At 44.7% G+C, this 25,795-nt stretch overlaps 1 protein-coding gene across 1 annotated transcript in view; it reads right to left on the reverse strand.

The window, feature by feature from the left end:
* Nucleotides 1-4,312: 4,312 nt before the first annotated feature.
* Nucleotides 4,313-25,795, reverse strand: part of DHTKD1 (dehydrogenase E1 and transketolase domain containing 1) — a 28,066-nt gene continuing 6,583 nt past the window's right edge. The window contains exons 5-16 of the mRNA XM_019543706.1: nucleotides 21,486-21,657; nucleotides 19,043-19,241; nucleotides 17,806-18,118; nucleotides 16,731-16,815; nucleotides 15,506-15,645; nucleotides 14,493-14,643; nucleotides 13,313-13,419; nucleotides 12,224-12,388; nucleotides 11,078-11,160; nucleotides 9,812-9,981; nucleotides 6,665-6,750; nucleotides 4,313-4,484 (exon numbers count right to left, since the gene is read on the reverse strand). Coding sequence (XP_019399251.1) covers nucleotides 4,383-4,484; nucleotides 6,665-6,750; nucleotides 9,812-9,981; nucleotides 11,078-11,160; nucleotides 12,224-12,388; nucleotides 13,313-13,419; nucleotides 14,493-14,643; nucleotides 15,506-15,645; nucleotides 16,731-16,815; nucleotides 17,806-18,118; nucleotides 19,043-19,241; nucleotides 21,486-21,657 — 1,773 coding nt within the window. The 3' untranslated portion in view covers nucleotides 4,313-4,382. The remainder of the gene's footprint in view (nucleotides 4,485-6,664; nucleotides 6,751-9,811; nucleotides 9,982-11,077; nucleotides 11,161-12,223; nucleotides 12,389-13,312; nucleotides 13,420-14,492; nucleotides 14,644-15,505; nucleotides 15,646-16,730; nucleotides 16,816-17,805; nucleotides 18,119-19,042; nucleotides 19,242-21,485; nucleotides 21,658-25,795) is intronic.

Raw genomic sequence — 25,795 nt, forward strand, 5'->3', positions numbered from 1 at the left:
CTAACTAACTGCGCAGTTAGTTTACTACCTGTATTTATGGGTAGTAACTAACTCCACAATAGACTAATTTACTGCACAGTAAAGCGTCACCATCTAGACGTGCATACATTTCCTGTGCAGTAAATTAGTCTATTGTGGAGTTAGTTACTACCCATAAATACAGGTAGTAAACTAACTGTGCAGTAGTTTCTATGCAAATAGAGCATGTGTACATGCTGGCTAGGAACAAATTTGCTCCCAGTCAGCCCCAACACTAGGGGGCCGCAGGCAACAGAGAACTCCCCCAGTCCTGGCACTACTTATTTCCCAACTCCCACAGGAGCTGGGAGCCGAGCAGCGTGGGAACGGGGTAGCTCTGTGCCCCGACCCCCATCTTGGCACTGTTCAGCTCATGGCTCCCCGCAGGAGCTGAGAGCCGAGCAGTACTGGGACTCATGAGCTCCCTGCTTCCCTGCGCAGCTGGGGGCTGACTGGGAACTGTCCCAGTACTGAAGCAGGTCCCAGCCAGGTCTGGGCTGCACAGCGATTTCCCCGTCCAGCCCAGGGGTGGCCGGGAACTGTCCTCCCTTTGGAGCAGCACCCAGCCAGCTCTCGGCTCTGCAGGGAAATCAGCATAGCCCAGAGCTTCCTTGGACCTGCCCCAGAACTGGGACAGTTCCTGTCCAGCTCTGGGCTGGGTGGGAAAATCCTCATGGATCCCAGGACTGGCTAGGAGCTGCCCCAGAAGGGAGACAGTTCCCAGCCAGCCCTGGACTGTGCAGGGAAGCCCTGCTGGGCACAAAACTTGTCCCAATGTGCACGGGGTGGGAGATCTCTGCAGTGGCAGCCATCTCCCAGCCTTGTGCATATCAGGACCCCCTGATGTGTATGGGGTAAGGAGGCAGTTGCCTCTGCAACTGGCAGCTCTCCTGGCCCTGTGTGGATGGGGACAGGCCCTGTACTCCCTACCAACCCTCGGGTTAATGCCCAGGGAAAGTCTGGAGCTCCCCCTGGCTGCCTGAGGCTAAAGCAAGGTTGGATCCATACTGTACTGGGTGGTTCTCATTGGGAGCAGATTTGCTCCCAAGAGGGAGCATATATAGATGTGCTCCTAGGAAAGACTTACTGTGCGGTATTTTACTGCACGGTAAGCCTTCATAGCATTAATTGTCCAAAGTTAATGGGAAGAATTGGGAGTGGTGACTGGGCAAAAACACTAGGGCAGGAATCAGAGAAAGCATAATTAAGACTGGAGGAGAAGCTGAGGGAGAGAGACTGGGGTCGAAAGGGTGGTAAGGAGGAACAGATCAGATAAGGGACCAGAGCATTTGAGGGTTGGTTAAGCAAGGAGACGTGAATTAGCTAAGGAGCACTTAGGTGGAGATTAAGACTTGGGAGACTGTAGCAGGGCACTAAGGTGCCTGCTACTGACAATAGTAGTATGAGCTCAGCTGCCAGTCACCAGGGCAGCACAGGTGCGGGGCAACCAGTCTGGTCAGCTGACCGGAAGGGGGCAGGGCCTGGCCTTTATAAACAGCCAGGCTGAGGCCGGAGGGTTAGTTCCCCTCTGGCAGCCAAGGAGGCTTGGAGCTCTGCTGGAGCAAGCAGGGCAGGCATAGCAGAGGAGGCTGATGGCCTGATAGGGATCTGGATGAAGGTTAGCCAGTTTGGCGTGGTGTTTATGTTGTAACCCAGGAGTAGTAGTTTTCTGTTTTGGTTGTTGTGTAACACCAGAGGACTGGGTGAGGCTGTAAGGGTTGGAGGAGGCCTCATGGGAGGTTCCCAGTAGTGGGGGGTTCCTGGCGCCGGAGAGGGTGCTGTGTTTTGGGGTGTCCTGGCCCCAGGGTGGGCAGCATTGGGAGGAGCCCAGTGGGTGTGATACCCCGGAAAGGAGTCTGGGGGGCCAGGTAAGGCTGAGGCTGCCTGAGCCCTATTGAGCAAAGCCCCAGTGGGGCGTAAGACCCAGGAAGGAGGTCTGGGGGCCAGGTAAGGCCGAGGCCGCCTGAGCCCCAATTGTGGGAAGCCCCAGTGGGGTGTAGGACCTGGAAAGGGGGTCCGAGGGCCAGGTAAGGCTGAGGCTGCCTGAGCCCAATTGAGCAAAGCCCCAGTGGGGCATAGGATCTAGAAAGGTGTCCGGGGGCCAGGCATGGCTACAGCCACCTGAGCCCCGATTGCGGGCAGGGGAATCGCAAGGCAAGGCCCCAGTGCTGGCGTGAGCACGAGCACTGAGAGACGCCCCGGAGGGGGTGTCTAGGAATACAAGACCCAGGGAGGGCGAGCGCATAGAAGGAAGCCCAGGAGAGGGCGAAGGTGCAGAGAAGGCCCTGATGCGGGCTACGAGGGCTGCAGGAGACAGGCCCCGGTGTGGGCTATGAGGGCCGCGAGGGAAGCAAGGGGGCGCCCATGAGGGCACAGGTGGGCAACAGAGGTGAGCCCAGGGAGCCGTGAGGGCATGAGTGACTGCAGAGCCCACGCATAACCCTGAGACTGGAGTGCACCAGGACAAGTAGGCAGAGCATTAGCCAAGATGCATCAGGGCACTGTGCCAAAGAGGAAAGAAGGCAGCCTCCCTTTAACGATCAACATCAAAGATGTGGCGGGCGAGATAAAGAGGGTACATTTGGACCCGATTTGGCACAGTAGGTAGGGGCGCGCTAGGGGAGTTCACAGCACCCCTAGGTTGCCCCGCTACAGAGACTAAGATGGCTCTTTCCTAAGAACTAGGAAAAAGCGAATGGGCCTCTGTGAGCTAGGGCTAGCGAAGAGGAAGAACTGAGGCAGAAAAAGGTTAAGGAGAAGGGCGAGATTAAATACTGTGGGGCAGGTCACAGATAATGTTCCCATCTCCTGTGCTAGCTCATGGAAGATGTAGGATGGCTAACAACAACTGCTACCTGTTACTCCATTAGCTCAAGTGACAAGTCTGAACAGTGGAATTAAAAGCCGACAACCATGCTCATGACTTGTGTTGGTTTCAAAATGATGCCACATCATAGTATTGCTATTTTTCTGTGTTGTTTTTTTAAAAAGCTCTAGGAAATTACAAACAGAAACTCGGAACACTATCATGTTTATCCACATATCCCCATGGGAATGCATGGTTGAATGGGAATAGTTTGTGCTTTGACTGTGAGCTAAGGAATAGCCATTTTGATTAATTTGATCTGAGAAAATGGCAAGTTGCCTAAAAGTGATGTTTTTTTTCCTGAAGAAAATTGCTGGCTTGAGGCTACTGCTCTGCTTCACCTCACCACAGGTAGCAGCATCACTGTGCTCCTCCAGACTGCTTTGCTTTTGTGGTTCAAACCCAACATGGAGGCTCTGTTTATGGTGGTGAGAAAATAGGCTCACCGCATTTGGGGCTCTGCTGAAAATGTCACTCAAGCCAAGGAGGATACTTTATTTTTACAGAAGAAACATCATGCCAGCATTCTCCTGAGATTTGAGTCTAAATTTAAAAAGGTGGAAAAGTGTTTCCAGAGTGAACCATAACAAAGAATTAAGGGGTTTCTTTATTATATAGGTCTTTATAAACACATTGGGTTTGGGGTTTTTGGGGTTTTTTTTTTTTTTTCCCAGTGAACAGACTGATCTCACAATGGGTTTGATTTTACATAATGTAAAAAATACAAAAGGACAGTAAGAATCATCCTCAGTGGGTGCATCTACACCAGATGCCATGTTGCTGTAGTGATGCACTATGGCAGGGGTTTTCAACCTTTTTTTTGGCATCCAGTTGAGAAACAGGGAGTCCCCCAGCCAGTTGATGAGCAGGGGGGGGGGTTGGAAAGGGGAGTCCTCAGGCAGCTGATCCATGGGCAGTGAAGGTGGGGGGGTCCCCCGCCCACAGTGGCGAAACCAAAAGTGTTGCCGGCAAAACCAGAAGTGTCCCCACTTCTCTGCGCCGTGTGCCTCCTGTGGCCTTTCCAAATACCCCCAGGGGTACATGTACCCCCAACTGACAACCCCTGCACTATGGTGATGTAGCTTGTCACTATGGCAACGTACTACTGTGAAGCACTAACTGTGACACTGATGCTATGTCGCTGTAGCAACGAGGTGCCTCACTATAGTGCATCGCTATGGCAACTTAGCTGCTAAAAATAATGATGTGCTGTCCTTTAGTACTTCCTAAAGCAAATACTAAAGGACAGCACAGTAACAAATGCACCATGGTGGGGGGGCATATGTAGCTGTGCCTAGTCTGAGCTGGACAGGCAGGGGTCAGCATGGGTTTGTTTGCATCAGTACATTTAAAGATTTCCCTGCTTTTTACAGAACAATTCCTGATTTGTTCTTGCCTTTTGAGACTAAAAGGCCTAGTGGTTTTAGCTCCTCCATGCAAGTTCTTTGAAAAAAAGTTGTTATACACAGGGAATTGTAGCTGTTTAAGTAGAAAGGCTTTAAGCAAACGTTTTGGTAAGTATGTGTTCTTGTTGCTGCTGATGTAATGTTCCAATGCCCACTGCCGGAGCTGGTAAGGGAGGTCGGCTCACAAGATGGAGCTGAAATTAAATAAAAATTACAATTAGACTGATGACTAATTAGGATTGAGGGTTATACCTTTACATGGACTTCTATCACCGTAGGATCCAAGTGCCTCATAATACAATAAAAATATGGGATCAGTGAATCCCACACAGAAATAAATCAGCTTCCCAAAGAGTTGTATTTAAAGTACTTAAGTACAATAAGACCCCAAACTGGCTCTGACTGCTAGGTGCTACTATAATATTAAATCAACAATAGCCTAGGTTAAACGTAACATTCATAACCCTGTGTTTATGAACAGAGTTAGACTCATTACTAATTGTGGGTAACAAAATAGAAAGCATCCACCTATTTCATTTATGTTTTAAAGTTATAGCAAATTACTGGTATAGAAGGAGAGAGAATAAGCAATTACACTGGTCTGAGGGTTAAGTTCTCCTTCTCCCTTTTAAAAGAGTATATGGTTATGGCTGTTTACAGCCATATTCTTTTATACAGAAATATAAAAATGAAACTGGAGGTTGAGCTTTGAGAGATATGGTACAGAATCATAGAAAATTATGTTTGGAAGGGACCTCAGGAGGTCATCTAGTCCAACCCCCTGCTCAAAGCAGGACCATCCCCAACTAGATCATCCCAGCCAAGGCTCTGTCAAGCCGGGCCTTAAAAAAACCTTTCACAGGGTTTTTTTGGAATTGAAATTCCACCACTTCTCAAGGTAATGATATATTCAGCCTAGGGTATTGTTGATTTAATACTATAGTAGCACATAGTGATCATGACCAATATATATTGGAAAGTTTGAGCTTTGAGATATATTATACATCTCTGTGGCAGAGCACAGGTTGTGCCTGCCACTTGAAGGGCTTGAGCAGGCTGTAGATCAGCCTGTAGATCAGCCTGCAGGCGGGAGCAGACCCAATCAGGAGGGTCACATGGCACCCAGAAAACTGCCTGATTGGTGTAAAACAGGCAGACAGGGTATAAGACAGGCCCTGGGAGCACAACTGGGCTGTTGCAATTGGAGAGGTGAAGAGTGAACATCTCCCAGCCAGAGTACTGCTGCTCCAGAACACCTGGAGGTCAGAGTAGGAACTGTGGGGATGGAGGAGGTTCCTGGTCCTGGGGCATGACCTAAAACTACACCCTGCTGAGGCTGAATGGTGTGGTGGGACTGCCTGAGGCAAGACAGTCTCCAGTAAATGCCACACCAGTGCCTTCCTAGTGAAAGGTGAGTATGGGGCACTGGAAAGCCTCAGCTCCCATTGCTTTATGAGTGACCCTGTAGGAGGGAAAGGCTAGTGGAGCACACCCTGACAGAAAAGCACAAGGCCAAGGCCCACAAAGTGGGGCTTGAGGCCCATGGGGCATAAGGCCTAGAAGCTCCAGTGAGGGGACAGAGTATTGGCCCCAGTGAGCGGGCTGAGTGAGCTCCAGAGGCCGCGTAGACTATGGTCCGTGAGGGGGGCCTGAAGGACTGCACATAGGCTGACTGGAGTAGAGGCCTAGTAAAGGGCAGAGAGAGAGAGAATGAGCCCAGTGAGGGCGCAACAGCAGGCCTAGGAGGGGTCCAGTATAATTATGTGGTCCATGAGCTCAGAAAGAGGAGCTGTATGGGAGAGGACTAGCTGCCAGGAACCTACCAATAAAACCTTGACTGGTCAATGGTGGGGCCAGGACCAGGACAGTCAAAGGACCTGAGCAGCCACCACAAAGCATAGCCAAAGCTAGAGGCTTGGAGTCCCAACTAGCCTAGAGGCCAGGCTAGGGCCTGTGAGGCCAAAAGTCCAAGGGGGGGGGTCACTGCCAAGAGGGAAAGGGGCCTAGGGGGATTTTCAGCCTAGTATGAGGGTAGAGATTAGGCCACCTGAGTAGAAGGGATCCAGGTCAGGGTCTGAATGGTCAGATTAGAATATAGTGGGGCCAGAGCCATGTAGTGATGCCATCTGCAAGGCACAGGACATGGTGTAGGGCTGGTATGGAGCCATGTATTACACCCTTGGCATCAGGCATTAAATGGGCAGCCTCCCACCTATAAACATCTTTTCAGTTGCATCAAAGGTGAGGCAGGTGGACGGACTGCCTTAGATAGGTGGGCAGGCCAATGATTGGATGGCCTCGAGATGGCTCCCTGTCACAGTCTCAAAGCTCAAACTCCAGTTTAAAAGAATACAGCACAATAAGATGACCTTACCTTACATGCTAACTGCTTCTCAAACCTTGGTGACACAAAGGTCCAGGGACCCATGTTCTGTGGTTCCTCCTGACTCCAGATAAAATCTGTAAGAGAATGTGAGAATCAGAGCCATACGGGGTCAGACCAATGGTCCCTCTGTAGCAAAACCCCTAGTTTTTCTTTTTTGTTTTTCTTTTAAAATGTATTCCCTCCCCTTCCCCAACCATTTCTGACTTTCTTTCCCTCTCTATTCCCTACAGATAAGTATAAGTGAGCTAAGACATAGGATAAGCTTCAGCATTTTATTCTGGTAGCAAGTTGTATTTGTTTTGTTTTTTCTCCTTCTTTATATTGTACAATTATGTTTATATTGATTTTTACTGTTCTATATTACTGTTACTGTATGACTCAGGCCTACATATGTAGGCCTAGCATAAGTCATGTCAAGTTTCTGTTTTGTTTATCAAGTCTCCATCCTGTCCCTAGGCCCGGTTGTGTAACCCATGACTCACACCTACCCCTCCAATGTAACTTGGTTCCTGAATTGCCCAAAGTTAATGGGAAGAATTGGGAGTGGTGACTGGGTAAAAACACTAGGGCAGGAAATCAGAGAAAGCATAATTAATGCGGGTGTTTGAGAGACAATGGCAGTAGGTCTAAAAATATCTCCCTCTGAATGACCAAACCATCAACACCAATACCTGGACCAACAACCCAAACCTTGGAACCACCCTCAGCATTCAAGAAACAAAAGATAAGGCAACCCACCATTGTGCCAGGCTGCACATGCTCAGTAAGAACACCTGGAGCCCTCTGGGACAGGACTGATATTGCCTGGATAGGCCCTCCCCATAGGAGATCAGAGATAGTCTGCCCCTAAAAGGGGTAGTGAAGACTGATTCTTTGGGACAACCTCTCCATCTGGACCAGCACCATGCCACACCACCTATCCACCCAGAGGCCCTGCCGGCAACCCCACTCTGGACAACACCTACTGGACAAGGACCCCCTCCTAGCCTGGATAGGTGGCTATCATCCCCCACCCCCTCTTCAACCAAGGACTTGGACTCTGCTTCTTTTCCCTACCTGGACTCCATCCCTTCCACTGAGTCTCTTTCTCCTGCTGCCATTGTGAGTGCTTGGATGTGTGTGAACCAATAACTTCATGGGGCTGTGTAGTGTGTTTGTTTAATAAAACTATTATTTGGACCTGTAAGTTGGGTTTTGCTTTACTGTGGTTTGGCCCTGCTCCAATCTCTGCTCCTTGCCCTTCTAACTTCTGTCTCATTTCTCCCTCTCCTGCTTCTAGCTTACTGCCACCTCCAACACCTGTCCTGAGCTCTTCTCTGCCTCCAACCCCCCCTGTTTCTTTGCCACTGTCTTATCCCCACTGCCTTTTCCTTTTCCTCTGAGCAACCAGGTTTCTGCCTCAGTTTCTTTCCTGGCCATCTCCTCCTTGCCACCACTTATCTACCCCCCACCCCAATATCTCAGCTGTCTGCCTCAGTTTCCAGCCACCATCTACCTTACGTAAACCCAAGCCTTACTTCCTCAGCCAGCTTCTCTGTAGTCTACCGGTTTTAATCCCGGTTCTGGCAACTTTCACTCCCTACACTTTAACTCTCTCTCTCTCTCTCTCACCTGAACCTTCCCCCAAGTATCCCAGGTACCCCAAGCACACATACACACACAGAGTACCATCCAAGTTAGGAACCTACCTGTGTGTATGTGTGTGAACTGGTGAGTATGTGTATATGTATGTATGTCATTGTGTGCATGATATGCGAATTAGTGATCTGTGTCTAACTTCTGGGGTGTATATTGTATGTGCTTGAATTGGTGATGGGTATGCATGTGCCTAGGCTGGTTTGGATGTGTACCCAATTGATTTGTGTGTTCGTATATGTGCAATTGTGTCACACCCTCCTGTCTAACAGCACAATATTGAGATCCTGAGAGCTGGCCTGACCCCACAGGGCAGCACCTCTAGCTTAGTATCCTGTCTCTAATAGTGGCAGGAATGGATGCTATAGAAGGACAACATTGACCCAGATATTGCTAGAGTGATCTCTTTCCTGTTCAATACCCTTTCTGGCATCCACTGTTATTGGTTAGAGATGCCAGAAGAAATTTATCCAACCATTCTATTCAATAGCCATTAATAGATCTATCATCCATGAATTTATCTAGTCCCTTTTTGAACCTGGCTGTGCTATCTGCCTCCACCACATCCTGTGGAAATGAATTCCACAAGCTAACTACACAGTGTGTAAAAAAGAAGCAGCTTTCTGTGTATATCTACACTACACATTCTCTCACTGAATCCAAAACCAAGTAATGACCTATCTCCTTGGCTAATCCTCTTTGTTGCACATTCCCACTGTTTCTACAGTGGTCTCACCAACCCTAACCAGGGCACTGCCTTACATGCTTATGTTCAGCAGACTGGATTTACCTTCATGTCACAGACCACTAGAGCCAGAGGGCTATATTTTGAATGAACTGCACCCCCCTCCCCAAGAAACCCCCAACAAAAACAAAACCCCAAGGTGTGAAAACATGCACGGGCAGGTGTAAAAGTGTATGATTTAAAAACAAACTATCCCTCTCTTCCCTTTTTGTTCTTCTACCTTCAGCTCCTTGTATTATAGAAAACATTCCCTTGACTCTTTCTTTCTCTGTCAAGGTATCAAACAGCAGAGAGTCTGCCACTGAGTTAAATCAGATCTTTAATCTTTATTTAAATGCACATATGAAATTAAACCTCAATATCAGAAAGGCAGTCAGAACAAGGACTATCTCCAACAATAGCTAACAAAGTGGGGTTCCAATTTCAGCTGGGGTCTGTAGGTAACATCGTAAGACAAATAATGTCAAACTCAATAAACTGAGTAGAAACTGGTAGCGTATGGTTGAAGGTGTAGAAAAGTTGATTCAAAATTGTGTGTCCATCTTGTAGACCCTAAAATGCTATGCTTAGGTCATGTAATAAAGGCCTGTGCATCTGAAAAGCAGTCAGATTCAAACTATTCATGGAGAAGAAAAACACTCTAGGATTTTAGTACTAAAAAGGCAAGAGTAACAAGGAGGAGCTCCTAGATAGCTGTGAGTTTATTTCACCTCCTTTAAGAAAACCTACAAGCAAAGTGCAAAGACCTGTCTGACCTTTGGCGTTCTTGTATCTGTTCATTTCTTGCTGGAGAGCTTCCAGAGGGAAAGGGCACAGCTCTTCAAGTCTGATGATGGCAGTGCTGCGCTGCTGTTCTCCAAGGGCTTCCCTCTGTTTCACCAAGGCATAATAATGTTTGCCCGAACACAGCACCACCCGGGTGATGCTAAGGGACAGAAAAATGCAAATAGCTGAGGTACAACAACCTCTTAAAGAGACACTGTGCAGCCACTATACACTAAACCTGAAATTCTTTTTTTCTTCTTAAGAACTGTTTCAGGCCAAAGTGCTGAGTATCTGAACACGAAAGCAAGTTTTGGGGTGGACGGGACGATGCATAAAGGGAGAAGGATGGATCCAGTGGTTTGATTGCCATCCTGGGACTCTGAGGACCTGGTCTCTGCCACAGGTTGCCTATGTGATCCTTGATAAATCACTTAACCTGTGCCTCAATTCCCCATCCGTAACATGGGGAGAACAGCATTCTTCTGCTACATAAGTGTTGTGAAAGATATTGAGGCAACAGGATACCACACTGATGGGGGTGACAAATACCTCATACAGAAATTAGTGGGTAATTTTGCTATTGCTGAAGCAGGGAGGGGAAGAGACACATGCACAACACACTATTAAAATATGAACTCCTGCTTCAGCCGTGGTCCTCGTCCCTACACTCTTTACTTCAGCATCTCAAACATCCAAAAACAAAGGCTACAAAAATAATTGTGCTTCCTCATAAAAAGTCAAGGGAAAAGGCAAGAGCACCTGCATTTTATAAATGAGCAGAACCAGAGACTAATCTGGTGGGGGGGAAGTGGAAGGGGTACAGCAGTGCAGATGCACCCCCTTTAGAAACTCTGGATCTGCAGAACTGATCAGTGTCCAGCGTATTACAGAGAGAAGCAAGATACGCCATTCCCAAACTCAGCTCTGTTAACAAACCTCAGACCTGAACTGCTATACCCAAAACTTTTCTAGTGTTTTATTCCTGAGCCTTCTCTACAAGCTGCCAGCTGTGCTAAATTGCGTGCTTGTTTTGAGTGTAAAATTCCCCAAAGACTGCACAATAAATCACACTAAGTTTGCATTTATGGAAATCTCCTTCACATCCTTCTCTTATTTACAGGGGCGCTCATTCTACTTCTTCATTCTCTCTCCTCAGGAAATTATCAGGCGTAAATTTCTAAGTATGAACTTGCTTTAGTGACAATTATACAGATAAGTCTTTGGAATGTTAATATGAGAAACAAGAATTAAATTACCTTTTGGGGTCACTTGATGAATCACCAATGACTGGCCGGAACGTTGTCCCTGGAGCCAATTCCTGAAGACCTGACACAGCAGCCTAAGGCCAGGGAGAAAACAGGATATTTAACTTGTGGTTTACAGACCTAAAAGGTATAAAAAGCAAATTACAGTTAAGTAAGCAGTAAGTGAAACATCAGCCTGAGAAATATCCACAAAAAGTCATATGCCACTGGGTATAAATCAAAAAGTTATCAGCCACCCATAGTAAGTGACTTTCTTTGCTAACAATGTTCACTGTTAACAATGGCTACAATAAAACCCCTGAACAGCTGATACTGATCATCATTAGATCAATTCTGGCATGCTAACTTTAGCTACCAGATTTAAAGAAGAAAATTATACCACTGTGAAAAATTACCTAGGGAGGGTTTTTTTTGGTTTGTTTGCTTGTTTCCAGGATTCTCTCTCCCTCCACAGAGGGCAAAAGCTAGTAGGACTGATGTATTCTGGGGCAGTGTTGTGATCCTCAAACACAGCAGGTTGTTTTGTTAATGCAAAAAGATCAGGAAGCAAAACTGAGCAGTGCAGTTTTAAATGTCTGCTGTTTGCATTTCACACAGGTCAGATTAAGAGGACACAGTCAAATTAGACACTGTTGTAGCTCCTTTTTAAAAAACCTATGTGGGAAATGTAAGTGTTATAGTGGTTTGGCTTGTACTGGTAAAGTTTACCGGTGCAAGATACAAGCCAGGGTTTAATTGATTTAAGAGGGCAAATCTACACTGCCCTGAAAACACTCTCTGCCCCGTGCATGCTGAATTCTGGAAAAATGTCATGAAGTTGCTGTTATAGAGAGGCACTTGCTGTACCCACTGCTGTTCTCATGAGCAAAAATGAACCTGAAAACCACAGAGCAGCATGGGAATGCCCTGGCAGGGGCCAAGAGGTGGCTATCTGGCATATTTTCAGCGACCGGCAGATTCAGATGCATGCTGTCTCACACAGCACCAACATGTCCCAAGCGTCCAGGCACAAAGTTGTACCAATAGAACCTCACTGGTTCAAAACCATCTCTTCAGTCAAGTCCACATAGTTTGGCATTGTGATTAGACCTTAGAGAGAAAAAGAAAAAGCAACCAAGAAAGAGAGGTTTGCCTTACCGGGAGCCTGAGGAGCATTTTGGGAGAGGCAATGATTAGCGGTTTCCGGAAGTTTCGAATCATCTGCCTACGGAGTAAATGGAAATATTGTGCTGGGGTGGTTGGATGCACCACTGACATATTCACATTATCACCATCAACTCCCTCCTCTGAGCTGTCACACATCTGTGAAAAAGGGAACACAATAATACCTCATCAAGCCACAAACCAAGCATCCAAGACCCAGCAAAGGAGGACTCTGGTACTCACACTAACGTCTGAAAAAGAAAAGAGGTAAGTGTTCCAACATGTGCCAAAAGGTCCTGCATGACTTAGAGGGAAAGAGGGATGTGGCTTTAGCTCTACAGTATTACAAAATTCTGCTAGCACCCAACTGCATTACAAGCTTAACAGGCTCTGCAACCATTCCTATCCCTCTGTAGCAGAAATGAGCTTTAAAACACGTCTATCTGAGCCTGGACCTGTATGCTACCATCACTCAGTGATAGTTTGTAAAGATGTCACGGAGTTGTTTGGAGAAAGAGGAGTCTGACCCCAGCTGACTTCCTGCCCTTTGGGCAGGGGGCTGGACCCGATGATCTTGTGAGGTCCCTTCCAGCCGTAACATCTATGAAATCTATAAGTTATGTACTTAACTTGTTTATAGGTTTGGCTTATAATGCAACTAACCTCACCCCTTACAAATTAAAGGTCGTGTCTTTCTTATGTAAGCTTTTAGTTCTAGGATCTTCATGAGAATTTGGCCTGCCCCAGATCACGCTGGAAAAATGAGGCACGAAGCTGTAAAAGAGCAACTTAATCTCCACTGATTAATCTATTTTGGCCCTTGCCTAAGCTTGTGTCAAACTCTACAATGAAAATACTGACTCCAAGTTTCCACCTGAATCCCTAAACTCAACCTTTCTCCCTTACTCATACACACCATTTCTTGTTTACAGATCCTATCTTTACTGAAGGATCCTAATTAGATTTTCCAACCTTTCCGCTGACAAGTGCTATAGGCATGCAGCAACCTGCGACAGCTTCTCTCCAAAGCATTTGCCATTGACAAGCCTCAATAACATGAGATAGACAGGTGCATTGATCTACCTGCAAGAAGCGCTCCAATCGACAGGACGAGTGTTCAGGGCCTGCGCCATCATAGCCGTGGGGAAGAAGAATGACAATTCCACTCTGCAGGAGCCACTTAGCTTCACCTAAACAAGGAAGATAGGGAGAGATTTATGTTGGACATAAAACCCCAAAAGGACTTGTTACCTTGCATTAAGACTGTAAAAATCATCTCTCAGAAGGCTTTTTTTAAAGTAATCTATCAGGAGACTAAAATCACCATGCAATTAATATCATGAGATTTAATGTGGGAGTTAATTGGTCAATTTTACAGTTTGTCATGGCACAAATTTGATCATCTGAAGTGTCCCAAATTGGCAGTAACATGAGTTTTTCCAGGAGACACTTCATATATAAATCAGGCTCTACGGAGAATTCAGTCTCCAGCACTTATACCAGCTCCCTCTTCTCCACTTAAAAACCTAAAATTGGTGCAATTTGTTGCTGAAACTGTAAACCCTGACTCCACTTATATTTGATCACTCTCTCATCCTGATTAGGTAGGTGCCCCTAGCAAGAGCCTCTTAAAAAGAAATAATATTAAGTAGATGTAAACTTAAAACTCTCTGACTGGAAGTAATTCACTGTTTGTCCTCTTCTGAATTCTTATACAGCAATTTCTGTACCAAACTGCTAGGAAAGCAAGCTTTTTAATATCTAGTATGTCAACTTAATCACTTGGCCTTGGTGAAATGTATGCTAATACCATCCAGTACTGCAGTCCTGTCCTACCATTCACCATAATTAGGTTAAGCCCATTTCCTGGGAACTTCCTCAATGAAATGCCATCTCAAATTATATGCAAATTCTATTATCCCAACATACCACTGACAAAGAATTCTGCTGTCAACAAACTCAGGTCTCACTCCACTTGCAAATTCAATTTGGTTTTATGACCAATATTTGAAACTGTAATATTATTGTGGATTAAGTCATCCTTGCTCTGTTTGCAGTGATTTTTCTGCTTTCAATTTTGAATAGACCTTTCACAGACACTTGTTTGTGGGTGGGATGAGAGAGGTTCTCTATGTAGGTAGACTTCTTGCACCCATGACAGGGAAGAACTGCTTGCCTTGTGCATACTGTCTTAGTTCAAAGGAGTATTTGTAAACCCACCAATGGCAATAACTCTGAATAATCTACCCCTTTCTCCACTCACCTCCAGAAATGAAAGTGTCAAATATTATCTGGGCCCCATTGAAGAAATCGCCAAACTGAGCCTCCCAAATTGGCAATAATTTGGGACTCTCAATACTCATTCCATATTCAAAACCAAGCACTGCTTCTTCGGACAGGGGGCTGTTGCTCACCTGACACAGAGAAATAGTTTGGAAGCAGTAACAGGGATAGAAAAAGACAAAACGGATCTGCTTTATGGAGTCAAATGCAATTACTTGGAATCAATGAAAAGTTTTTTTAGATGGTCCCTTTATGACTTCATCTACCCATCCAGAGCTGATCTCCCACCAAGAAAAAACTTCTAAACCATTTTAAATGGAAGTTAAAAGATAATGCACTACAGCTGAAGATGTACAGCTATCTCCCATCAGCATTACCATTGGTAATGGTGTAATGCTGCTCAACTGCAAGTCAGGCCATGATTCCTTTTACCCCAGGCTGACTCTAGTGGCCAACCACTTGTTATACATAAGACCAGACCCTTTAATTAGGGAAAAGGTTTGGAGCGCTGGAAACCTGGGTGAGTATTCTTCCAGAAACAAAATGTGAATCCCACTCTTGACACAGGTGCCCCATGCATGAATGATCCAATTCCTTTGGTCAGCAGCATCTGTTGAAGCTGTGCCTGTGCCCCAGAAGTTGTCATGTCTCCATCATGCCCAGCATGAAGAAGGTCCAGCCACCCCTATCTTTCATGTGATGCCTCAGTACTAGCTGGCAACGAGGACTCTTGGTGCCTGCTCTGCTTGGGATATGGACATGTGCCACAGCAGTGCTCCATTTGTTTCTCTCTCTCAAGCGAACAAGAGAAGTATGCCTGAAAGTGCTTCTCAGGAGCTGGCTGAACAGAGATGAAGATCAGGTCTAGACCACAAACATCTGGTCTATTCTTCTCAACTAGCACCCCAGTGAGCAGATCAAAGCTGCTTCTCAAGCAGAAAGTACCTGCTCTTAATACTATATGAAGTCTGCTCTGTCAAATGTGCAGCTTACCTCCAGGAAGCCCTTCTGGTCTGGGGACATGTGGTTCAGAGGGATGTAAGTGTCGTCCGTCTCTTGGCAAACCAACATTGCATGCCGTTGGCTGAACGTTCCCCTGCCGACATCCTGTCCACTTAATCGGATATTAAACCCTTATCAAGCAAGGAACAAAGTATGATTAAACAATTCAAGCTGCAAAAGGAGACAGCATAAGGGACAACAGCTCCCTACCCTCCACAATATCGCTCCTCTCTTCAAATCTCTCCTGACCACATCAAATTGAAGCTTATTTGGTGAAAGACCCTGGATCTATTCACCCCACTTTACTTACCCATATTTGCACTCATTAGCCAATATCCTCCCAACACTTCCCACGCCTTGGCCCCAACTGCTTCTCCAGGATGCTTTCTACCACTCATTTTTGTACTCCCTCACTTCACTTTGTACACTTGCTCCAAACACTATTACCTCTCATAGACTTGATCTTGTTCCCCTCCTTCAAACACACTTCACCCATGAAGACTTTCAATATTGCCCCTGGTTCAGATTGTACACTCCAATGCTGCTGTGATGGGTAACAGCTTTAGTATAAATATGTAGCCAGACTGATTTGTGTGAACCGCTTTTGTCTTGTATCTACGCTAGAACCTAAGTTCTTTGGAGCAGGCACCAAAGCGGTCACCACTATTACTAACACACTGAAGCTAACGAAGACGAGACCAACTGAACACAAAATATCACCCTTCTATCCTAGCACTGGACCCTTTTGAGCAAAGACTTCCACTTGTGGCAACTGCTTAGTTATTTTGTGATACTAGTAATAAGCAACCAAGACACCAGAAACAAAACACAAAATACATGTGTAATGCAAACTGTAGACCAGGTCAGAGTGGAGAAAAATCTATTAGTCAACCACAGGAGTATTTTTTTTCAGAATATGCATATGGGTTGTTCCCTGGAATCAATCAATACGACAGTTCATGTGCTTAGCTTCAAACCTTCAGTTGTTTTATTTTCCTGAATTAAGGCCTTAATCCTTTGGGTCACTTTAGGGACTAATTTATAAGCAAAGGTGACCCAAGAGAGTCAGGACTCATAACTCCATTTTTAAGGTAATAAAGCAGCTGAAATGTCAGGTTTTATTGCTGGTAATAATTCTTGCAGCTAATCACACGACGTGCACAAAACTCATAGGGCAACAATGTTTTCTATTCTCTGCTGTCTGGTTGTTTCTTACCTTGGCTGAGCAGGGCTCCAAAAGCTAATGCTTCAGCTGTAGCCCAGTCCAATTTTGTTCCCTCCTCCACTTTCTGTTTTCTTGCCTGTCCATTAATGAGAAGTAAAAATAATGGGTTATCACTCCTGTCTGCATATCATACGCCACTGATCAATCTGTGTAGCTAGGAAAACCCCCACATAGAGCAACACGACTACTCTAAGTCATTATTCACCATAAGCGCTTAGCCTGTAAACAGCTCTCTGCATGTGAGGGGGACTTCTGTTCATTCAGATGAACAATGACTCATGAATCCAATTACAGGGCGTGAAAACCTTGGATCTTGAACTATTTAGAGTACGGGCTCTGCTTTTAACATCTTATTCTTTTGCTCCATCTAGTTAATGCTGGTGAAAGATGCCAGAATTTAAGTAGCCCGTAGATGGAGAGAGCTGCAGGCCATAGGCAGCATCCATGGGCAGAGCTAGGATTTTGAAAAGAGGGGTGCAGATGGCATAGTACATCATCATATGTAATACAATACACATTTTACTGCAGGTAGAAATGAACTAGAAGCTTGATAATATGCTAGGGGCCTAGGGATCTATTATTCATTTTAAGATTGAAGCAAAAACAATATAACCTTTATTGGAATCTGCATTGATTTGCAATATCATCAATTACATATACACAGTCACAGCAAACTGGGCAAAAAATAATCAAAAGATATTGTTTCCTTGGTCTTGTTGTCATTAGAATCAAATGCACATCTCTTTCAGATTGATAAAACACAACCTAGCTTTCCTGAGCATCTTGACAGTGTGTCTAATGCTTCTCTGAAAGTTGTTTCCACACCTGTTTTGATATTCACTTGAGTTAATGTTTCCATACTCGAGTTGACGTTTTTGGCTTCAGTAAAAAAAAATAATAAAGTAAAAACAGCAATCAGATCCCAGCTTCAACAATAGAGAATTATTTTTCTCAAGAGGATTACGTTCTTTTTTTTTAACATCATCACTTTCTGTGTTACATTTCTGTAACAGGCCTCCTGCCTGAGTAATAGGATTAAATCAGAGCATCAGTAAATCCTACATACCTGCACATATGTCTTCAGAAGGTGGCTGTGCATTTGGAGCTCTTCAGGAACCTCCACGGACTTGATTCCAATGAACTGCAGGAGCGACACAGGCATACCTGTGTCCCACGTGCTGATCCTAGCGGTGGGTTCCACCATGCCACTCCAGTGTGCCTGCAGGTTGGTGGGAGGAGGATTATACAACATCATCTTGGCAAGACGGTCGTTCAGTTTGGAGTAGTATGATGTCTTTATCTCTGATATTTCGTCCTCAGTCATGAGTCCACCAGCTACTAGCTGCTCTGCATATGTATCTGGGATGCTCTTACGAGATCTGTCAGGGGAAAGAAAAAAAAAAATCAAATCCCACAGTTAAAAGTAATAAGGAAACATAACCCTGCCGGTGTGAGGCAGAATTATACACGCTGTCTGATGGAGTTTCTGTTTCTGTCATTCTGAGTCCGGCAGAAATTCTCCAGGACACAACTTGCTATATTGTCACTGTACTGGAAAGGTTTCTTTAACGGGCAATTACTGGGCAAAAATAAAGGCTCACAGTTAGGTGAGTCCTGATACTATTAGGCTCATCTTCTAAAATAATGAGCTTGCAGTGAGCTTCTAATGAGCTCTATATCCATTTCACTGTACCCTCCATATCAACTCCGACAATCCATGGATGAAATGCTGCTTTTGGAGCTAAAATTGAGATCAGTATTAACACTCATACAAAAGTTAAGGATCAAGCTAAGCAGACAGCCATCTTGGGCAGGCCTTATGTGCAACTCCACCAAAAGTCATTGGTCCTGCTCTACCAACCCTTCCTACCCAGGAGTTCATACCCTGAACCCAGAGGCTGATTTGCCTTTTCTTCACAGGTGAAGACCCACTATGTATGGCTTCAAAATACAAGTAACATGTGAGCATGTTCTTCAGAGGTGCATCAACTAACAAACTAGGGATGCCTTCCCTGGTAACACCTAGTTTCTCTTTAGGATGCAGGTTCTCTTGAAAGTATGCTGAAGACAGTACAGCAATGTCTACTAGCATGTCTAGCGACACATCTATTTGTCTATTGACATTTCTGCTGTGAACTCTATTGTGAATAGCAAGACAGAATGAGAGAGATCAAGGGCTTAGATTATATTTCGGCCAGAGGGTTCTGTTATAATATGAAAGTGAAGAAGAGTATTATGTGGGGCTTGTGCAGACACAAGTCCCACTTTGGTCCTGTTCTTCATATTAGAAGTATTAAGCCTACCTAATGATTTTGTACATGCCAGGATTCGTGAAGAATGGCTCATCGAGTTCATTGTGACCCCACTGTCTGTAACACAGCAAGTCAACAATCACATCCTGCCGGAAGTTGCGCTGGTATTCGACAGCTAGTCGTGTGGCTCGAATGACTTCTTCAGGATCATCCGCGTTCACATGGATAATTGCACACCCAACTATCTTACCTGCACCAGGAGTCAAAATATAGGAGGATAAGTCACACTTAGGACAACATCCAACCCTCTCCACCATAGGAAAGCAAGCCCTGTTTTCTGATCTGACCGCTTTCTCTTAACCTAGGTGGGTAACCTCAGCAACACGGGAAATCTAGGAATACAAGATACAAAAGCAATGCAGAGAAATAGAACAGCTTACTTTTCCATCAGTGTTCCTGTATCCACCAACATCTGATTTGATGAAGCAGTAAAACAGAAACACTTAATGTAAAATGGCCAAGACACACACCTACATTTGCTTATAGGGGGAATATGGGTACAGGCATACATAGGAATGAATGAATGGAGTGTGCATGACTTAACTATTCAAGGCAAACTTATAAAAGCCTTGTCAAGGCTAATGAAGGTCACTTTGAGACAAGGCCCTTCATTTACTTTACTCTGTCGCAAAACTGACCTTACATCTCATATAGAAGGCCACCAGCTATACTATGATCATAGCAGAGGTATAGTGAAGTGATACAGTACATGAACGACGGCTTGGGGAGCACGGCGGCACTGGTGGCAGCGGGAGCATGGCAGCGGTAAACGGGGAGCTCCTGCAGATGTTGCTGGCGCTGTCAGCGGTCAGCGGTGAGGGCAAGTGGTGAGCGCCCTTTTTGTAGAAGGTACACTGCTATGCTCAGGGGGTGCACATGCACCCATGTGCACCCCCTATGCATCACTAATGACACAGTAGGACTTTGTTAACAGAAAGCCTGGAAGAGCCATACTGAACACTGGTATTCAGTAAATTGAAAAGAGCTCTTAGTATATTAAATCACAAGACATATTTTAAATGCATGTTGATTATAATAAAAAGAAATCTTCACTACTGATGAAAACTTCATAGTAATATATTTTTACAGAATGCCATAGCATATAATGTGGGTTCTATGGCATTCTGTAAAAATAGTAGAGAATTTTACTTTTTTATTACATTTTTGAGTGGGTGAACATTTCTTTGCATTAGGTTTTTTGCTTTTTAACCTCATAGGAAAGGGGCTAGAAGGAACCTCATAAGCTCATCAAGTCCAGGCCCCTGCTCAAGGCAAAATCATCCAGAACTAAACCAGCCCAGCCAAGTGTCTGTCCAACCTGCTCTTGAAAACTTCCAAGGATGGAGATTTCACAATTTCTCTAAGTAGCCTGTTCCAATGCTTGACCACCCTGATAATCAGAAAGTTTCTCCTAATCTTCAATATACATTTCCTATGCTGAAGCTTGAGGCCATTGCTTCTAGTCCTGTACCCTATGACCACATTAGCCAATCCTGTCTTCAGGTATTTAAATCCCTTCAGGTATTTAAAGACTGTTATCAAATCCGACCTCAGTGCCCTCAGTTTTCTCTTCTCCACACTAAATAATTCTAGTTCTTTCACACTTTCCTCATAAATCTTACATCCCAGATTACAATTCAGCAGTATAACCAGGACAGGCCAAGCACCTTTCCCCCCCCCTCCAAAAAAAAAGTGGCTACTGCAGGTGGTTGAGCAATGACAACTGTGATCACACAGTCAACCAAAGTTGCCACTGTCCCTGTGCCCCAGGCACCCAGCTGTGTTTCTATGTTGCTGCCGTAATCATTTTTGTTGTGCTGTGCTGGACACTCTCCAGTCTGTTCACATCCTTCAAAACTGGACACAGTACTGCAAAGTGTGTTCAATACTTCCAGCGAACAGAGCGGAAGAATCACTTCACTTGATTTGCAGGTGACACTCCTGTTGCTACATTGCAGTATGCTGTTAAATTTTTTGCAAGCAAGAGCACACTGTTGGGTCATATTCTGCTTCTGGCCCACTGTACCCACCAGATCTTTATGCTGCAGTACTACAGCCTAGTCAGTCATTCCCCAATCTGTATTTGTGCATGAATTTATTCCATCCCAAGTGCAGGATTTTGCACTTGGCCTTGCTGAATTTCATCTTATTGATTCCCAACCATTGTTCCAGTTTATCCAGACAATTCTGGATCCTAATCCTGTCCTCCAAAGTGTCTGCAACTCCAACCAACCTATCGTCCACAAATTTGCTACGCATGTTCTACTGTATTCTCAAAATGCACATATATTTTGCTTAACTCATCCTAAGCATAGATGATTCCACAGGATGTGTGAACATTAACTGTAGAGACCCCAAAGAAGAACATACAGAGTTTATAGTTATTTTTGCATAGGCTACAAAACAGCTTGCCTCATGCACCTGTCACACATACCAATGTCACTACAGTACAGTGATGATCTCCCTCGTTCTGGAGGAGTGGTGTATCCCAGCTGGTTGTTAACAATCAGATGGATGCTTCCACCAACTCTGAAATGTGGGAGATTAGAGAGCGTCAACGTTTCAGGAACAATCCCTTGACCAGAGAAAGCACCATCACCGTGAACCTAAATTACGGAAGGAGACAGAAAGGTCTCAGTACCATCACTGAAACAGAGGTGTCAAAAATGAGACGTAACCCATTACTCATATTCCTTTAAAATGAAAAAGGGGGAACACATACAGCTCTACATGTTCACCCAGATTCCGGCTCCCCTACTGATTACTGTTTTTATGCTTTGAGAAATCTTGCAGTCTTAACATCTAAATATATGTTGGCTGGTCCACCATCTGCTCAGAGCAGACTCATCATCTCTTAAAATAGACTGACCATTGCACACAGCATGATCTCAAGTGTAGCAGATGCAGTAAAGGAGTCATGGTCAGCAACCCACAGTAGTGATCAATGAACATTATTATAAGCCAGTCCCCATGTGGTACACTGACTCTCTGCCCTAAAAATTAAATGTGGCACAAAGCATACATGAAAAAATAGAGCTTATTAACCCCAAAGTAGAATGCTATGTGAACATGGCTAGACTGAGCCCTGTTCTGGAGCAAGTTGCTGCAGAACTAGCTCAGGGTCTCTCTGCATGATGCTGCCTTGTGTTATATAGCTGTATCCTAAAGCATCTGAATAACATTGTTAGACAATGCTCTGGTATCATTCCCAGTGTCATCCATCATCCAGACACAAACCTTCTACAAGGAATCAGCCAATTGAGGAGGCTATGTGGGACATTTGATATCAAAGAACTGAGTCACAAATCTCTTTTCTATTTAAATCCTCTGTAGTAGCTAGTTAGCCCCTCCTCCAGCAATGGCAGCTCATTCTACTAAAAATGGGAGCGGAAAACAGAAAGAAAAACAATACGTTAAATTTATTCCAAACAGTAAGTCAGCAGACCAGCACAAAAAAAATCAGTTGCTTAGTAATCTTAGCCTTCAAGTAGAAGTTGAACCAATTTCTATGCTGTGAGCGGATACCAATTTTACAAGGGGCTCCCACAAAAAGCAATGAGTTGCTTAATTACTGCCACAGTAAAAGGCCCATTAATCAATGGAGCATATGAACAATGCAAAAAATCAACATCTCTTCCATGGGACCGGGCAACTTAACTGAGCAAACAAGCTTCTCTTACTGGGTGGTAGATTTGTATTCTGTTTCTGAAGGTTATAAAACATGTCAATAGAGGAGCACAATGTTAGCCTGAAAGACTGGAAAAGAGGTGCAAGGGTAACTGTGAAAGTAATAAGAGACTATACCCCAGACTTTTTGATTTTGCTGTTAAAACACCACCTGGTCCTTGGTGCCACCTAGTGTGGTCCAACAGCAAAGGGTCTGCACCTTTAACACGTTTCCTGAGGCTCCAGGAAAGGTTTCAGAGGAAGTTGAAAAAACAAGAGAGACCTGTTCTAGGCGTCTCATGCGCCAAAAGACAAACCTAGATGGGTTAGGCCTAACTAAAAGGGTATGTTTTCTAAAGCAGACGGCTTCTGGAAGAGCAGACTTTCATTTATAAGTAGCATCTATCAATAGCACACATTTATTTTCCAGCAGCCTCTACATTACAGTTGAGATTAAGGAGAGAAATAGGTCAGTTGTTGTATGAGATTTTAAAATTGCTGCAATTAGCCCTTCACAACCAGTGCTTGGCACTTTTGTCAACCAAACTACAAGTGCTCTTCTGTTCAGGCACATGGGTCCAGAGCACAGATGGCTAATAAACTGTCCTCACACTCAAGGCAGGGTCATCCATAACTAAGCCATCCCACCCAAGGAGTTTGCATAACCTGCTCTCAAAAAACTTCCCAGGACAGAGATTCCACCACTTTTCTGGGTTGTGAAATCACTGTTAACATGGTTATTGCTAAACTATGTCTGACAGCATGGACTGTTACAAATTCAAGAACTGTTACGCATTGTCTTAGTGGGGATCCACTTCATCATTAAGCACGTCTTAGTTACAAATGGTCTGTATTATATCGGAAGGAAACACAATTCAGGATACTATATATACAGACTATAAATAACCAGGCTCTTTTGATTCTAACTTGCAATCAGGAAGGAAATAAAGAATTACAGAAAGGTAAAAAAATTTAACAGCTATCTGAAAAAGTACTGAGCATCCTTTAAGATGCTGAATTTTCAAATGGATCATTTTACAGTCTTGAGAGAGAGAGAAACCTGCCTGAAAGTTTTGGGAGGGAAGATCTGAAGACCTTGGAGAGCTGAGTCTACTGCTCGTCTCCCAGTCACCTTAGCTGTACTACTAATCTTTCACGCTCAGTAACCAGCATTGAACTCTGCAGAGTGAGAAAGGGCCAGCTGCCACGTCCCAGCTCAGCAATTCTGTACTAAGCCAATGACTGAGACAAAGAATACTAGAGCAAACTGGCCTTGAGAACTTGCTTCCTACAACCATCTCTCTGGAAAGAGCAACTTATAGGAGAGATGTGGCAAGAGCCCTAAGCAACGCTCTGAAGCCAAAACCGTGAAAGAGGAGGAGCTTTATACCTCCATGTTATTATTCTGCCTTGACAGAATGCCTCTCCGGATTAATAGCCACCATGGTACCGCACTGACCTTCCTTCTAGTGCTTAACCCAGAGCCAAGTTAAAACACATAATCACAAATAATGTAGTAAAAAATCTTTTCTAATCCCAATAGCAATCTCATAGGGGAGCTGGTTTATATTAACAGATGTGGGCAGAAGAGCTGAGACCAGTACTGGTTTAACAGGAAGCAAAAAAGATGGTAAACTACAAAATACCAAACAACAGCTCCTGCCCAGAAGGGACTGAGTGATCTTGCACTTTTGTTTTGCAAGATGGAAATATTTTAACAGGCGAGTCTGTAACATGTTAACACTTCTCCTTACTTCCCTCCCTACTGCCACCATACATAAGAAGCCTTGCCAAAAGGCCAGACAGACAAATGCTCTTTTCCCCTTCATCTAAAGCTCCATGGGGAAATGCATTCAAGGAGCCAGAGGAATGCACCGCAGTTGACAGAATGTGCCAGAGAAGAGAGACTGCAGCTGGGAAGCAAACCCCACCATGAAATATTGCACGGGAATGCTTAGGGAGATGAGGGCTCTGTTTCACCAAATGAACAAAATACAGTACAAGCATTAAAAACAACGAAAGTTGGCCTCCGGTCTCTAGAGTCAGCACAAAATCCAACAAAGTGCAAAAACCGTACAGAACAGCTAGAAACACAAATGAGGCCCTCCAGCCCCAGGACACCCATCTTTTTTGCACGATCCTAATTTCTCCTTCCTGATTTTTCTAGTGGTCTAGGAGTCGCCCTCCAGAAGCATATATACATTTCTTTAACTGCAGCCTACAGTTACTTTCCCCAGTAACTTTTTCCATCCTTCTTATTCTTGGCAGAAAAGTAATCCTACTCCGGCCCCTTTATTCCATTTTTTCCCCTAAAAATCAGAGACTGAGTCTTTTTGAGCTTCTCAATGTACCAGAGGGGAAAAAAAAAATCACTATTAACTATAAAAGTCTGTTTTATAATATCTGAGGTACGCAAAAAGATTTGTCTGGAGAGCACAGCACCAGGAGAACAAAACCCATTAAGATTACTGCACTTTATAAGGTCTGTTGTTCATTTTTAATACTAATGGGTTTTCAGGCATTGTGAAGTTGAAAGTGCCTGCCTGGCTCCATTTCAGATTTAACAGTGAGACTTACTCCATTCTACTTAAAAACAGTGGATGACAGTGGTAGTTTAACCTACAAAGGTGGCTGGGAGGGGAAGGATGCATGGAAAGAGGAATGCAGCTCTAAAAATCAAAGCATTCTTCCAGCACAAAAATGGCTAGCTGTAGCATTCAAGATGAATCATTTGCTTGGTAATCTTTAAAAAAAAAAGGGGGGGGGTGGAGTGGGGGAAGAGCTCTTGTCAGCTGTATTAGGCCACCTAGACAGCTTTCTTTTTTCCAGTCAAGAATTAGTTTCATAGTTAGTCGGGTTGGAAGGGACCTGAGCAGATCTTTGCGTCCAAACCTCTGCCATGGGCAGGAAAGAGTACTGGGGTCAAATGACCACAGCAAGGTGTCTATCCAGCCTCCTCTTAAAGACCCCCAGGGTAGGAGCCAGCACCACTTAGCTTGGAAGTTGGTTCCAGATCCTAGCTGCCCTGACCGTGAAGTCGCGCCTCCTGATATCTACCCTAAATCTCCCCTCTGCCAG

This window comes from Crocodylus porosus, unplaced genomic scaffold, assembly GCF_001723895.1.
Source record: "Crocodylus porosus isolate Cpor-Errol unplaced genomic scaffold, CroPor_comp1, whole genome shotgun sequence".
Lineage (NCBI taxonomy): Eukaryota > Metazoa > Chordata > Crocodylia > Crocodylidae > Crocodylus > Crocodylus porosus.